We start from the raw sequence: 17544 nt of genomic DNA, 5'->3' as shown, positions 1-17544 counted from the left end.
GGCTTACTGCCTTCTCTCATCCTGCCACACATTCACATGAGGAAGCCTGGCTTACTGCCTTCTCTCACCATGCCCTACATTCACATGAGGAAGCCTGGCTTACTGCCTTCTCTCACCCTGCCACATATTCACATGCGGAAGCCTGGCTTACTGCCTCCTCTCACCCTGCCCTACATTCACATGAGGAAGCCTGGCTTACTGCCTTCTCTCACCCTACCACACATTCACATGAGGAGCCTGGCTTACTGTCTTCTCTCACACTGCCACACATTCAAATGAGGATGCCAGGCTTACTGCATCCTCTCACACTACCACTCATTCACATGAGGAAGCCTGGCTTACTGCCTCCACTCACCCTGCCACACATTAACATGAGGAAGCCTGGCTTACTGCCTTCTCTCACCCTGCCACACATTCACATGAGGAAGCCTGGCTTACTGCCTTCTCTCACCCTGCCCTACATTCACATGAGGAAGCCTGGCTTACTGCCTCCTCTCACCCTGCCCTACATTCACATGAGGAAGCCTGGCTTACTGCCTCCACTCACCCTGCCAAACATTCACATGAGGAGCCTGGCTTACTGCCTTCTCTCACCCTGCCAGACATTCACATGAGGAAGCCTGGCTTACTGCCTTCTCTCACCATGCCCTACATTCACATGAGGAAGCCTGGCTTACTGCCTTCTCTCATCCCGCCACACATTCACATGAGGAAGCCTGGCTTACTGCCTTCTCTCACCCTGCCACACATTCACATGAGGAAGCCTGGCTTACTGCCTTCTCTCACACTGCCACACATTCACATGAGGAAGCCTGGCTTACTGTCTTCTCTCAACCTGCCACACATTCACATGAGGAAGCCTGACTTACTGCCTCCACTCACCCTGCCACACATTCACATGAGGAAGCCTGGCTTACTGCCTTCTCTCACCCTGCCCTACATTCACATGAGGAAGCCTGGCTTACTGCCTTCTCTCACCCTGCCACACATTCACATGAGGAAGCCTGGCTTACTGCCTTCTCTCACTCTGCCACACATTCACATGAGGAAGCCTGGCTTACTGCCTCCTCTCACCCTGCCACACATTCACATGAGGAGCCTGGCTTACTGCGTCCTCTCACCCTGCCACACATTCACATGAGGAAGCCTGGCTTACTGCCTCCTCTCACCCTGCCCTACATTCACATGAGGAAGCCTGGCTTACTGTCTTCTCTCACCCTGCCACACATTCACATGAGGAAGCCTGGCTTACTGCCTCCACTCACCCTGCCACACATTAACATGAGGAAGCCTGGCTTACTGCCTTCTCTCACCCTGCCACACATTCACATGAGGAAGCCTGGCTTACTGCCTTCTCTCACACTGCCACACTTTCACATGAGGAAGCCTGGCTTACTGCCTTCTCTCACCCTGCCCTACATTCACATGAGGAAGCCTGGCTTACTGCCTTCTCTCACCCTGCCCTACATTCACATGAGGAAGCCTGGCTTACTGCCTCCTCTAATCCTGCCACACATTCACATGAGGAGCCTGGCTTACTGTCTTCTCTCACCCTGCCACACATTCACATGAGGAAGCCTGGCTTACTGCCTTCTCTCACCCTGCCCTACTTTCACATGAGGAAGCCTGGCTTACTGCCTCCTCTCATCCTGCCACACATTCACATGAGGAGCCTGGCTTACTGTCTTCTCTCACCCTGCCACACATTCACATGAGGAAGCCTGGCTTACTGCCTCCTCTCACACTGCCACACATTCACATGAGGAAGCCTGGCTTACTGCCTCCACTCACCCTGCCACGCATTCACATGAGGAGCCTGGCTTACTGTCTTCTCTCACCCTGCCACACATTCACATGAGGAAGCCTGGCTTACTGCCTCCTCTCACACTGCCACACATTCACATGAGGAAGCCTGGCTTACTGCCTCCTCTCACCCTGCCCTACATTCACATGAGGAAGCCTGGCTTACTGCCTTCTCTCACCCTACCACACATTCACATGAGGAGCCTGGCTTACTGTCTTCTCTCACACTGCCACACATTCACATGAGGAAGCCAGGCTTACTGCATCCTCTCACACTACCACTCATTCACATGAGGAAGCCTGGCTTACTGCCTCCACTCACCCTGCCACACATTCACATGAGGAAGCCTGGCTTACTGCCTTCTCTCACCCTGCCACACATTCACATGAGGAAGCCTGGCTTACTGCCTTCTCTCACCCTGCCCTACATTCACATGAGGAAGCCTGGCTTACTGCCTCCTCTCACCCTGCCCTACATTCACATGAGGAAGCCTGTCTTACTGCCTCCACTCACCCTGCCAAACATTCACATGAGGTGCCTGGCTTACTGCCTTCTCTCACCCTGCCAGACATTCACATGAGGAAGCCTGGCTTACTGCCTTCTCTCACCATGCCCTACATTCACATGAGGAAGCCTGGCTTACTGCCTTCTCTCACCCCGCCACACATTCACATGAGGAAGCCTGGCTTACTGCCTTCTCTCACCCTGCCACACATTCACATGAGGAAGCCTGGCTTACTGCCTTCTCTCACACTGCCCTACATTCACATGAGGAAGCCTGGCTTACTGTCTTCTCTCACCCTGCCACACATTCACATGAGGAAGCCTGACTTACTGCCTCCACTCACCCTGCCACACATTAACATGAGGAAGCCTGGCTTACTGCCTTCTCTCACCCTGCCCTACATTCACATGAGGAAGCCTGCTTACTGCCTTCTCTCACCCTGCCACACATTCACATAAGGAAGCCTGGCTTACTGCCTTCTCTCACTCTGCCACACATTCACATGAGGAAGCCTGGCTTACTGCCTCCTCTCACCCTGCCACACATTCACATGAGGAGCCTGGCTTACTGCGTCCTCTCACCCTGCCACACATTCACATGAGGAAGCCTAGCTTACTGCCTCCTCTCACCCTGCCCTACATTCACATGAGGAAGCCTGGCTTACTGTCTTCTCTCACCCTGCCACACATTCACATGAGGAAGCCTGGCTTACTGCCTCCACTCACCCTGCCACACATTAACATGAGGAAGCCTGGCTTACTGCCTTCTCTCACCCTGCCACACATTCACATGAGGAAGCCTGGCTTACTGCCTTCTCTCACACTGCCACACTTTCACATGAGGAAGCCTGGCTTACTGCCTCCTCTCACCCTGCCACACATTCACATGAGGAGCCTGGCTTACTGCCTTCTCTCACCCTGCCCTACATTCACATGAGGAAGCCTGGCTTACTGCCTTCTCTCACCCTGCCACACATTAACATGAGGAAGCCTGGCTTACTGCCTTCTCTCACCCTGCCACACATTCACATGAGGAAGCCTGGCTTACTGCCTTCTCTCACACTGCCACACTTTCACATGAGGAAGCCTGGCTTACTGCCTTCTCTCACCCTGCCACACATTCACATGAGGAGCCTGGCTTACTGCCTTCTCTCACCCTGCCCTGCATTCACATGAGGAAGCCTGGCTTACTGCCTCCTCTCACCCTGCCCTACATTCACATGAGGAAGCCTGGCTTACTGCCTTCTCTCACCCTGCCCTGCATTCACATGAGGAAGCCTGGCTTACTGCGTCCTCTCACCCTGCCACACATTCACATGAGGAAGCCTAGCTTACTGCCTCCTCTCACCCTGCCCTACATTCACATGAGGAAGCCTGGCTTACTGTCTTCTCTCACCCTGCCACACATTCACATGAGGAAGCCTGGCTTACTGCCTCCACTCACCCTGCCACACATTAACATGAGGAAGCCTGGCTTACTGCCTTCTCTCACCCTGCCACACATTCACATGAGGAAGCCTGGCTTACTGCCTTCTCTCACACTGCCACACTTTCACATGAGGAAGCCTGGCTTACTGCCTTCTCTCACCCTGCCCTACATTCACATGAGGAAGCCTGGCTTACTGCCTTCTCTCACCCTGCCCTACATTCACATGAGGAAGCCTGGCTTACTGACTCCTCTAATCCTGCCACACATTCACATGAGGAGCCTGGCTTACTGTCTTCTCTCACCCTGCCACACATTCACATGAGGAAGCCTGGCTTACTGCCTTCTCTCACCCTGCCCTACTTTCACATGAGGAAGCCTGGCTTACTGCCTCCTCTCATCCTGCCACACATTCACATGAGGAGCCTGGCTTACTGTCTTCTCTCACCCTGCCACACATTCACATGAGGAAGCCTGGCTTACTGCCTCCTCTCACACTGCCACACATTCACATGAGGAAGCCTGGCTTACTGCCTCCACTCACCCTGCCACGCATTCACATGAGGAGCCTGGCTTACTGTCTTCTCTCACCCTGCCACACATTCACATGAGGAAGCCTGGCTTACTGCCTCCTCTCACACTGCCACACATTCACATGAGGAAGCCTGGCTTACTGCCTCCTCTCACCCTGCCCTACATTCACATGAGGAAGCCTGGCTTACTGCCTTCTCTCACCCTACCACACATTCACATGAGGAGCCTGGCTTACTGTCTTCTCTCACACTGCCACACATTCACATGAGGAAGCCAGGCTTACTGCATCCTCTCACACTACCACTCATTCACATGAGGAAGCCTGGCTTACTGCCTCCACTCACCCTGCCACACATTCACATGAGGAAGCCTGGCTTACTGCCTTCTCTCACCCTGCCACACATTCACATGAGGAAGCCTGGCTTACTGCCTTCTCTCTCCCTGCCCTACATTCACATGAGGAAGCCTGGCTTACTGCCTCCTCTCACCCTGCCCTACATTCACATGAGGAAGCCTGTCTTACTGCCTCCACTCACCCTGCCAAACATTCACATGAGGTGCCTGGCTTACTGCCTTCTCTCACCCTGCCAGACATTCACATGAGGAAGCCTGGCTTACTGCCTTCTCTCACCATGCCCTACATTCACATGAGGAAGCCTGGCTTACTGCCTTCTCTCACCCCGCCACACATTCACATGAGGAAGCCTGGCTTACTGCCTTCTCTCACCCTGCCACACATTCACATGAGGAAGCCTGGCTTACTGCCTTCTCTCACACTGCCCTACATTCACATGAGGAAGCCTGGCTTACTGTCTTCTCTCACCCTGCCACACATTCACATGAGGAAGCCTGACTTACTGCCTCCACTCACCCTGCCACACATTAACATGAGGAAGCCTGGCTTACTGCCTTCTCTCACCCTGCCCTACATTCACATGAGGAAGCCTGCTTACTGCCTTCTCTCACCCTGCCACACATTCACATAAGGAAGCCTGGCTTACTGCCTTCTCTCACTCTGCCACACATTCACATGGGGAAGCCTGGCTTACTGCCTCCTCTCACCCTGCCACACATTCACATGAGGAGCCTGGCTTACTGCGTCCTCTCACCCTGCCACACATTCACATGAGGAAGCCTAGCTTACTGCCTCCTCTCACCCTGCCCTACATTCACATGAGGAAGCCTGGCTTACTGTCTTCTCTCACCCTGCCACACATTCACATGAGGAAGCCTGGCTTACTGCCTCCACTCACCCTGCCACACATTAACATGAGGAAGCCTGGCTTACTGCCTTCTCTCACCCTGCCACACATTCACATGAGGAAGCCTGGCTTACTGCCTTCTCTCACACTGCCACACTTTCACATGAGGAAGCCTGGTTTACTGCCTCCTCTCACCCTGCCACACATTCACATGAGGAGCCTGGCTTACTGCCTTCTCTCACCCTGCCCTACATTCACATGAGGAAGCCTGGCTTACTGCCTTCTCTCACCCTGCCACACATTAACATGAGGAAGCCTGGCTTACTGCCTTCTCTCACCCTGCCACACATTCACATGAGGAAGCCTGGCTTACTGCCTTCTCTCACACTGCCACACTTTCACATGAGGAAGCCTGGCTTACTGCCTTCTCTCACCCTGCCACACATTCACATGAGGAGCCTGGCTTACTGCCTTCTCTCACCCTGCCCTGCATTCACATGAGGAAGCCTGGCTTACTGCCTCCTCTCACCCTGCCCTACATTCACATGAGGAAGCCTGGCTTACTGCCTTCTCTCACCCTGCCCTGCATTCACATGAGGAAGCCTGGCTTACTGCGTCCTCTCACCCTGCCACACATTCACATGAGGAAGCCTAGCTTACTGCCTCCTCTCACCCTGCCCTACATTCACATGAGGAAGCCTGGCTTACTGTCTTCTCTCACCCTGCCACACATTCACATGAGGAAGCCTGGCTTACTGCCTCCACTCACCCTGCCACACATTAACATGAGGAAGCCTGGCTTACTGCCTTCTCTCACCCTGCCACACATTCACATGAGGAAGCCTGGCTTACTGCCTTCTCTCACACTGCCACACTTTCACATGAGGAAGCCTGGCTTACTGCCTCCTCTCACCCTGCCACACATTCACATGAGGAGCCTGGCTTACTGCCTTCTCTCACCCTGCCCTACATTCACATGAGGAAGCCTGGCTTACTGCCTTCTCTCACCCTGCCACACATTAACATGAGGAAGCCTGGCTTACTGCCTTCTCTCACCCTGCCACACATTCACATGAGGAAGCCTGGCTTACTGCCTTCTCTCACACTGCCACACTTTCACATGAGGAAGCCTGGCTTACTGCCTTCTCTCACCCTGCCACACATTCACATGAGGAGCCTGGCTTACTGCCTTCTCTCACCCTGCCCTGCATTCACATGAGGAAGCCTGGCTTACTGCCTCCTCTCACCCTGCCCTACATTCACATGAGGAAGCCTGGCTTACTGCCTTCTCTCACCCTGCCACACATTCACATGAGGAAGCCTGGCTTACTTCCTTCTCTCACCCTGCCACACATTCACATGAGGAAGCCTGGCTTACTGCCTTATCTCACCCTGCCACACATTCAGGTTGATAGAATGTAGTCTGAAGGTTGAAATTCCTTCTACTTTGTCCTGCTGTACTGTAATTCCTATATCAACTTTCTTCTAATCGACAACCGTGCAATTGTATTAGTTACATTAGGCTTTTCTATTTTGTAAGTTTTGTAAATGTTTTAATGAACACAGTGAGAGATTGATAGTGTAATAAATCACTTCTGCACTTGATAAGCACCTGTACCAATTGTAACATAATGGGAGCATTTATCTTGCATTTTATTATTCTCTGTCACTCCTTTGTACTGCCTATGAAAGGATATATAATGTAATATAATTCTAATCTTCACTCAGGAACTGACTTTCATTACACTCATTGAAGTTATACATGAAATCCTATTCATTCTTAATACGCACTTGCACTGCTGGGCTGAGAATGGATTGTGTATTCATTTTTAATCCCTAGTCTCTATCATGTTTTCTACAGACCGATGAACAAGCTATGCTAGAGGACTCACTTGTTGCCTTGTTTGATTTGGAAAAGGTCATGTTTTACTTCAGACAAGCCGAACAGGGGCCACAAGTGGCAAGTAAGTATTTACAAACACCTCTGCCTCTGGATCTAGGAACATTTCTAGATTTAGCTTTACAAATGTATGGTGTACAATTTATTGTGATTTTCTCAGATTTACAATGGAGCATAGCCTAGGCTGCTGCTCTCCAAATACAGTCCTTGGCTGTCATGAAGTGGTGGCAACTGAAGCTTAACTACAGTTTAAAAACCACAAATTGTCTATACCTTTATACTTCCTGGCTGGTTGACCAAAACATTATGGTGTACAACACCAACACAAACACTGTTTTAGTATTATATATTGGTTACTTAAGGAAAATTTGGGGTATTGTTAACTAGAATTCTTGGGTCTCCATTTTGGGTAGCCACCAGATACACTATGTAAACAAAAGTGATTGGACACCCTCGCACAAGCGAAATGCATACCATTGCACATGAGTTCCAAATAACCACTAATGTGGCGGTTTGGACAAGAACACTTCGTAGGGAGGCCCATGCACTTGCAGTTCTACAGAAACAACAAATGTTTTTATCAGGACGACAATACCACCTGTCATGTTAAACTGGTATACAGAAAATTCAGTAACTCGGATGGACTGTCCAGCTCAGAGTCCAGATCTTAACCCCATTGAGAACCTCTGGGATGAATTGGAGCAACAGGTGCATTGTAGGCAGACTTGACCTTCTTCAGTGTCACAGTTGGTCACTGTACTTAAGGCGGAATGGCAAAACATACCACCTGCTGTTGTCCAGGAACTTGTGGACAGTTTGACAGGGTGTAAATCACTGCACGTGGTGGACCTACAAAGTACTTACATCATTCTTGTTGATCTGTTTGCTGTCAGTGTCCAATCATTTTTATCTACATAGTGTATATTAGGGGTGTGCACCGGCCACTTTTCGTGTTTTGTGTTTTGGTTTTGGATCTGGATCTTTCTTCGTGTTTTGGATCTGGATTGGTTTTGCCAAAACCACCCTTCCGTGTTTTGGGTTCTGGGTTTTGTGTTTTGGATCTGTATTTTTTTTTAAAAAAGCATAAAAACAGCTAAAATCACAGAATTTGTAGGTTTTTCTGCTCCTATGCTATTATTAACCTCAATAACCTTAATTTCCACTCATTTCCAGTCTATTCTGAACACCTCACACCTCACAATAGTGTTTTTATGTCCAAAACGTTGCACCGAGGTAGCTGGATGACTATGCTAAGCGACACGAGTGGGCGGCACAAACACGTGACCCATCTAGGCGTGAAACTGCAGTGGCAGACAGGATGGCAGTTTGAAAAACTAGGCCCCAAACTGTACATAGTGCAAAGAAAAAAAAGAGGTGCAAGATGGAATTGTCCTTGGGCCCTCCCACCCACCCTTATGTTGTATAAACAGGACATGCACACTTTAACAAACCAATCATTTCAGCGCCAGGGTCTGCCACACAACTGTGGCTGAAATGATTGGTTCGTTTGGGCCCCCACAAAACAAGCTGGCAATTAATGTGTCCCTGCACAAACTGGCTCTATGGAGGCAAGATGTCATCCTCATCCTCCTCATCCACCGATTCCTCACCCTCTTCAGTGTGTACATCCTCATCCTCACAAAGTATTAACTCGTCCCCACTTGAATCCACCACCACAGGTCCCTCTGTACCTTCTGGAGGCTGGTCTCCCTGGAAGAGCTGATAATTCATTTTGATGAACATCATCTTCTCCACATTCTGTGGAAGCAACCTCCTACGCCTTTCGCTGACAAGGTTCCCGGCTGCACTAAACACTCTTTCGGAGTACACACTGGAGGGGGGGCAACTCAGGTAAAATAGAGCCAGTTTGTACAGGGGCCTCCAAATTGCCTCTTTTTCCTGCCAGTACAGGTATGGACTGTCTGCCATGCCTACTTGGATGCTGTCACCGATGTAATCCTCCACCATTCTGTCAATGGTGACAGTATCATATGCAGTGACAGTAGACATGTCAGAAATTGTTGCCAGGTCCTTCAGTCCGGACCAGATGTCCAAACTTGGTCCTGCCTGCCCTGCATCACCGCCAGCGGGTTGCTTAGGATACCTAAGTTTTTTCCTGGCAGCCCCAGTTGCAGGAGAAAATGAAGAAGGAGCCGTTGACGTGTCACGTTCCGCTTCAGCTGACAGTGTGTTCACCAGCAGGTCTTTGCACCTCTGCAAGCTTGTGTCGGCCGGAAAGAGAGACACCACATAGGCTTTAAACCTAGGATCGAGCACGGTGGCCAAAACGTAGTGGTCTGATTTCAACAGATTGACCACCCTGGAATCCTGGCAAAGCGAATGAAGGGCTTCATCCACAAGTCCCACATGCCGAGCGGAATCGCTCCGTCTTAGCTCCTCCTTCACTTTCTCCAGCTGCTTCTGCAAAAGCCTGATGAGGGGAATGACCTGACTCAAGCTGGCAGTGTCTGAACTGACTTCACGTGTGGCAAGTTCGAAGGGCTGGAGAACCTTGCACAACACGGAAATCATTCTCCACTGCGCTTGAGTCAGGTGCATACCCCCTCCTTTGCCTATGTCATAGGTGGATGTATAGGCTTGTATGGCCTTTTGCTGCTCCTCCATCCTCTGAAGCATATAGAGGGTTGAGTTCCACCGCGTCACAACCTCTTGCTTCAGGTGATGGCGGGGCAGGTTCAAGAGTGTTTGCTGGCGCTCCAGTCTTCGGCACGCAGTCGCTGAATGGTGAAAGTGGCCAGAAATTTTTCGGGCCACCCAAAGCGTCTCCTGCACGCCCCTGTCGCTTTTCAGAAAATTCTGCACCACCAAGTTTATTGTGTGAGCAAAACATGGGACATGCTGGAATTTGCCCAGATGTAATGCCCGCACAATATTGGTGGCGTTGTCAGATATCACAAATCCCCAGGAGAGTCTAAGTGGGGTAAGCCACTGGGCGATGATTTCCCTCAGTTTCTCTAAGAGGTTGTCGGCGGTGTGCCTCTTACTGAAACCGGTGATACACAGCGTAGCCTGCCTTGTAACGAGCTGGCATTTCTGAGATGCTGCTACTGGTGACGCTGCTGCTGTTGCTGCGTAAGGTGATACATCTACCCAGTGGGCTGTCACAGTCATATAGTCCTTAGTCTGCCCTGTTCCACTTGTCCACATGTCCGTGGTTAAGTGGACATTGTGTACAACGGCATTTTTCAGGACACTGAGGACACTTTTTCTGACGTTTCTGTACAGTCTCGGTATCGCCTGCCTAGTGAAGTGGAATCTAGACGGGATTTGGAACCGGGGACACACTACCTCCATCAATTGTCTAAATCCCACTGCACTAATGGCGGATACCGGACGCACGTCTAACACCAACATAGCAGTCAAGGCCTCAGTTATACGTTTTGCTTCAGGATGACTGCTGTCGTACTTCATCCTCCTCGCTAAGGACTGTTGGAGGGTCAATTGTTTAGTAAAAGTAGTGGTGTTCCTACTTCCTCTCTGGGATGATGAACGACTCCCAGCAGCAGCAACAGCAGCAGCGGCAGCAGTAGGCGTAGCAATGCAGGATCCTCCGGAGGAATCCCGGATAGGAGAGTCAGTCATGCCAGTGACATGGCCTGCAGGACTACTTCCGATCCTAACTAAGGAGGAAATTGACGAGGAGGGAGTTGACGGTGTGGTTTGCAGGCGCTTGGATACAACAGGACAACGGGATTTAGGTGTCCCTGGACTGCTTACGGTCTTAGCCAAAGTTTCTGAACTTGACAGTAACTTTTTATGAACGCGCTGCAGGTGCCGTATAAGGGAGGATGTTCCTAGGTGGTTGACGTCCCTACCCCTACTTATTTCACCTTTACATATGGTACATATGGCAAGACAGTTGTTGTCCGGATTTGGATAGAAATATTGCCAGACCAAAGAGGTGGAATGTTTGGTCTTCTGCCCAGGCATGACCGTGATGGGCTTTTTCATCCCACGGACAACAACTGTCTCCCCCGGAGCCTGATTTAAACAAACCACATCACCATCAGAATCCTCCTCGCCAACTTCCTCCTCAGCGCCAGCTACACCAGTATCCTCATCCTGTTGTACTTCAACAGTGACATCTTCAATTTGCATATCAGCAAGTGGACTGTGGGTGCTCCTTTCAGCACTTGCAGGGGGCGTGCAAATGGTGGAAAGAGCCACCTCTTCCCGTCCAGTGCTGGGAAGGTCAGGCATCGCAACCACCACCACACTTGGACTCTCCTTGGGGATTTGTGATATCTTCTTAGAAAGCACAGTTCTTCGCTGTGCTTTTGCCAGCTTAACTCTTTTGATTTTTTTAGTGGGAGGAGGGCTTCCATCGTCATGTGAAGCTGAACCACTAGTCATGAACATACTAGGGATCGACCTTAGCCGTTCCTTGCCACTCCGTGTCGTAAATGGCATATTGGCAAGTTTACGTTTCTCTTCAGCTGATTTAAATGTCTTTTTCAAGGTCATTTTCCTGAACTTTGCCATTTGGGATTGTATGTGCCCTCTACTATGACATTGGGCATCGGCCTTGGCAGACGACGTTGATGGCATGTTATCGTCTATGTCATGACTAGTGGCAGCAGCTTCAGCACTAGGAGGAAGTGGTTCTTGATCTTTCTCTATTTTATTTTTATCGGAGAAAGTTTGGTCCTCCATTTATGTTATATCGATTTGATATATACGTGCGGCTAAACACAGAAAATAATTTTTTTTTTGGTTTGGACTGGAGTGTACTTTGTGGGTTACAGCACCCTTTAATGGTCAAGCCAGCCAGCCCTTTACTTATGACACAGGCGCACGCTTGGCACTACTTTGTTGATGCACGTGCGGCTACTGCGCACACAATTCACAAACACAGAAAATAATTTTTTTTTTGGTTTGGACTGGAGTGTACTTTCGGGGGTTACAGCACCCTTAACGGTCAAGCCAGCCGGCCCTTTACTTATGACACAGGCGCACGCTTGGCACTACTTTGTTGATGCACGTGCGGCTACTGCGCACACAATTCACAAACACAGAAAATAATTTTTTTTTTGGTTTGGACTGGAGTGTACTTTCGGGGGTTACAGCACCCTTAACGGTCAAGCCAGCCGGCCCTTTACTTATGACACAGGCGCACGCTTGGCACTACTTTGTTGATGCACGTGCGGCTACTGCGCACACAATTCACAAACACAGAAAATAATTTTTTTTTGGTTTGGACTGGAGTGTACTTTCGGGGGTTACAGCACCCTTAACGGTCAAGCCAGCCGGCCCTTTACTTATGACACAGGCGCACGCTTGGCACTACTTTGTTGTTGCACATGCGGCTACTGCGCACACAATTCACAAACACAGAAAATAATTTTTTTTTGGTTTGGACTGGAGTGTACTTTCGGGGGTTACAGCACCCTTAACGGTCAAGCCAGCCGGCCCTTTACTTATGACACAGGTGCACGCTTGGCACTACTTTGTTGATGCACGTGCGGCTACTGCGCACACAATTCACAAACACAGAAAATAATTTTTTTTTTGGTTTGGACTGGAGTGTACTTTCGGGGGTTACAGCACCCTTAACGGTCAAGCCAGTCGGCCCTTTACTTATGACACAGGCGCACGCTTGGCACTACTTTGTTGATGCACGTGCGGCTACTGCGCACACAATTCACAAACACAGAAAATAATTTTTTTTTTGGTTTGGACTGGAGTGTACTTTCGGGGGTTACAGCACCCTTAACGGTCAAGCCAGCCGGCCCTTTACTTATGACACAGGCGCACGCTTGGCACTACTTTGTTGATGCACGTGCGGCTACTGCGCACACAATTCACAAACACAGAAAATAATTTTTTTTTGGTTTGGACTGGAGTGTACTTTCGGGGGTTACAGCACCCTTTAACGGTCAAGCCAGCCGGCCCTTTACTTATGACACAGGCGCACGCTTGGCACTACTTTGTTGATGCACGTGCGGCTACTGCGCACACAATTCACAAACACAGAAAATATATTATTTTTTTAGCACTTGGGGGGAGCACCCCTGATGGACAGAGCACCCCCTGGACAACACTACAGCACTCCTTTAGGACTGGGACACTGCACAGGACTTTGGAGTGGACACAGCCCCTATGGAGAACTGACTGCACAACACAGTCCAGCCAGCCCCTATGGACTTTGAAGTAGTGGACACAGCCCCTATTAACAACAGCAGCACAGCACAACACAGCCAGCCCCTATGGACTTTGAAGTAGTGGACAACAGCAGCACTACACTACACTACACTACACTACACAGCCCTAACTCCCACCCTCCCTCTTCACTGTCCACAGCCGAGTGAGAAAATGGCGCCGACGCGGGTACCTTATATAGGATCCAAAACCCGCGAGACTCGGAAGGCGGGATGATGACGTTTTGCCTCGATTTCAGATCCGAGTCAGGCGGGAAAAGTCGAGCCTGACTCGGATCGGACTCGGATCGGGGGGGCTCGGGGGGGTTCGGATTTCAGAAATCCGAACCCGCTCACCCCTAGTGTATATACATTGTGCATACCCATTAGAGTCAGCCACCAGCTGTGCATCTTGTGTAGGATTTACAATGTGGGAAGATCTAGGACCTGCAATACTAGCAGGTGCCATATATGTGGAGTGTGCTTTGTGAGTAGCAAATAAATATGGGGTCTACTTCGTGGACAGGTGCCAGGTGGTCTGCATTATCGGTAGTCACCATTGATCTGGGGTCTGCATTCTATAATGATCAGCATAATGCTCTCAGTATTATAAATGTATCCATTTGTAAGTATTAAGTCTAATATTGCATCTTTGTGAGTGAGTCGGTTTCCTCACCAATTGCTTGAGGGATGCTCCCTGCAAAGAATTCAAAATGCCCCTACTTCTAGTGGAACTTGCAAAAGTTGCATCAGGTAGATTAAGGTCTCCCATGATTATTACCTCTCCTTTCTTTGCCATTGTAGTGATGTTCTGCAATGGGTTCCTGTCCAGTTCCTCTTCCTGATCTGGTGGTCTATAGATCACCCCAGTATGTTGAATATCCTTCTCCCCCGTTTCTAAGGTCACTCAAAGAGCCTCAATTTTTCTTTAATACTTTGAAATAAAGTAGTATTTACGATTTTTCTTCACATACATTGCTACCCTCTACTCCGATTCTTCTCGCTCTGTCCTTCCTCAATAAAGTATATGCCGGTATAGCTATGTCCCAGTCATGATTTTCATTGCGCCATGAATCTGTAATAGCCACAAAATTCCAGATCATCTCTTGTCATTATTACAATTAGTTCTGGGATCTTATTTCCTAAGCTACTAGCATTTGCACACATATCTCTAAAAGCTTTGTTTGTGCATCTCCTATTATTTATTATTAATTATTATTATTATTATCCATTTTTATGGCACCACAAAGTTTCTGCAGCACCTTACAAATGAACAAAACAAGAACAGTACAAAACAATAAAACAATGCAGGACAAGGACATAGGGCCTGATTCAGAGCCGTTCGCTATTTGCGGACGTTCGTTCAAAAACAAGGGGTGGCTATTCAAATGATCCGTTCGCAAATTGCAGTCTGTTCCCACCTCTAAGTCCGAACGAGCGAGCAAAACATACGCTCGTTTATTTGATAAAAACGCCCCCTGGCCGCACGCACCATACGTCATGTCCGCTATTTATTAGATTAATCGAGTACATCGTACAGCGTATGAACTGCTCGCTATTCTTGTGGTTGGTGTTTTCAACCGCTATTTTGCGAGCAGTTCTGAGTTAAAGAAAAACCAAGTGACGTGGTCAATGACGCTGCTTTGTTAATTATGCACTCCCTTAAAACGCCCGTTTTGACCTTTAAGCACGCCTGCGTTCGGATCTCCACTCCCCGTTTTCAAGCACCTTCCCCTGTTACCACCCACATACGCCTCATTCTGTCACTCAAAATAGCAGGCCCTCGCTATATTGCGTACCAACGATTTTCGGCCGCACTGACTGGTTCGCGCATGCGTACTAAAAACCGTACGCATGCGCAGATGTGCGAACATCGCTCGGAATGAGCGTACTGCCGCTAGCGAGTGGCTCTGAATGAGGGCCATAGTTTATAAACATTGCTGCATCCGTCATCATAACACACAAATTAGCAACAGGGCTGTAGCAACCAAAGGGTAGGTGCCATTGTAACAGTGATGTGCAGTCAGGTGAGGCAGAGCCTTTCCTGTCACACTTAGGTATACTCCAGAGTTTTGACTATAAAAGTTCTAAGAAAAACATTAATAAAATATTATAAATATCTTCTTTGTATTCTAATTATTTTTATAGTCAAAACTCTGAAGTAAAAATTGTGTGGCAGGTGAGGAACTGCCTCCCCTGTCTACCTTTTCCGCACATCCCCAATCAAAACACACCAAATTTCCAGCACCATATACTGCTGCACCTTTGTATAATGCCCACATGAACCCTTGGGTTCATATATGTATCTGTAAATCTGGCTCCAATACTAGCCAGTACCTCCCCAGCCATTTACCTCACCACACGTCACTGCGTTGTAGGGAGTGTAAGATAGTGTAAGTAAGGGAAAGAAGAAGCACATGAGGGAAGAGGGTCCTGCTTGTGAGAACTTACAATCTAAAAGGGGTGGGGCAGACAGGCAGGGGTGAAACAGGTGGGGTAGTCAGTGAGGAAAGTTGCAAGAAGCAGTGGGTTAGGGTGAGAGCTGGAATGCATTGATGAAGAAGTGGGTTTTGAGGGACAGTTTGAAGTTTAGTACAGAGGTGGAGAGTCTGATAGGGAGTGGGAGAGATTCCTAGCTATATTCATCTCTCTGTCTATGTTTATTTGGTTTGATCTGTATTGTCCTCTGTTACTGTGAATATGCTTCCAGTTCTATTTGCCTGCAGAAACAACACCTCTTGGTTGGGGGAGCTATTGCTATTTATTACAGTGCCCCCGTCTAGTTTCTGATAAGGCATCCAAACTGCTTCTGTTTCCAACTCACTGCTCACTGTGCGTAGGATCTGAGAGAGTGGTCTACTCTCCTGGAAGTCAGGGAGAACTCCCCCCAAAATTTCCTGGATCTTCAAGGAAAGTACAGTAGGCAAGTATGCTGTATATCAGGTGTGGCCAAATAGGTCCTCATGGGGCTCTAATAGGTCACCGAAAGACCTATAGAATGTGTTAGTTAGGAATTAATACACCTATGCAACAGCCAGGTGGTCTGGAAACATGAACTGTTAGGGGTCCTTGAGGACTGGTTCGGCCACCTATGCTGTATATTATTGTTAAATAGTGTCTACTTGTTTTTTTAATGACCATTAGTATATTTGTTTTATGTTTTGTATGCGGCTATCAAAACTTTCATTTGCATTCTCAGATGTCCCCATTACCTACCAGGCAGAAGGAAGCCGACAAGCTTTGAAAATTTATTTCCACATAGACAGTTATCATTTTGAACATCTTCCACAAAGGCTGAAGAATGGAGGAGGATTTAAAATTCACCCTGTCCTATTTTCTCAAGGTGAACACTTTTTTTGTTACATATTACTTAAAGAAAGAAAAATGAGGTACTTTTCTTCCGAAAATTACATCGTCTCTTCTGTATCACAACAATGAATTAACAAAATGCGTTTCTCAGATTTGATATTCTAATCCCATTATTTTGATGAAGCATTTGCAGCACAGACAAGTAGTGTATTAAGGTATATAGTCCTGCAAAGAACAGAGTCTAATTGAGCATTTCCCCTTCACTTGCCTTTGCCGAGTACTGTAATAGCCCTGCATAACGTTTTCTGACTAAGGGCCTGATTCATGGATGTATACTAATACCGCCGCAGCTGCAAATTTGTATATGCAAATGTCGGAGCCGACGGGAGTTGTATTCACATATCCACTGGCTGCTTTGCAATTCCAAGCGACTACGTACAATCATGCAGGTTGGTCGCAGATCAGTTGATTATCGGACTTCTGAGTAATCCTACGGTTGCGGGAATTGATGTCATATCATTGGGCATGATTCAGAGTTGTACGCTCTTGCATTCGCAGCTGCGATTGCGCTCACAATTAATGTGAGAAAATATGCTAATGCCTGCTACCACACTCCCTGCCTGACATAGTGTGCGAGGGACTCAGCAAATGTCGCTACACCCTCTTACCCCATCTGTATTGTGTGCAGATCTTCCTGAGGTTGAAAA

The 17544-nt window shown here is 48.7% G+C and overlaps 1 protein-coding gene across 1 annotated transcript in view; it reads left to right on the top strand.

The window, feature by feature from the left end:
- Positions 1-17544, top strand: part of PREX2 (phosphatidylinositol-3,4,5-trisphosphate dependent Rac exchange factor 2) — a 435974-nt gene that overhangs the window by 297914 nt on the left and 120516 nt on the right. Inside the window, exons 33-34 of the mRNA XM_088471582.1 lie at positions 7332-7434; positions 16728-16871. Coding sequence (XP_088327708.1) covers positions 7332-7434; positions 16728-16871 — 247 coding nt within the window. The remainder of the gene's footprint in view (positions 1-7331; positions 7435-16727; positions 16872-17544) is intronic.

Source organism: Taudactylus pleione, unplaced genomic scaffold (assembly GCF_031769625.1).
Source record: "Taudactylus pleione unplaced genomic scaffold, aTauple2 ptg000114l, whole genome shotgun sequence".
Lineage (NCBI taxonomy): Eukaryota > Metazoa > Chordata > Amphibia > Anura > Myobatrachidae > Taudactylus > Taudactylus pleione.
This window is presented reverse-complemented; position numbering and strand designations above follow the sequence as displayed.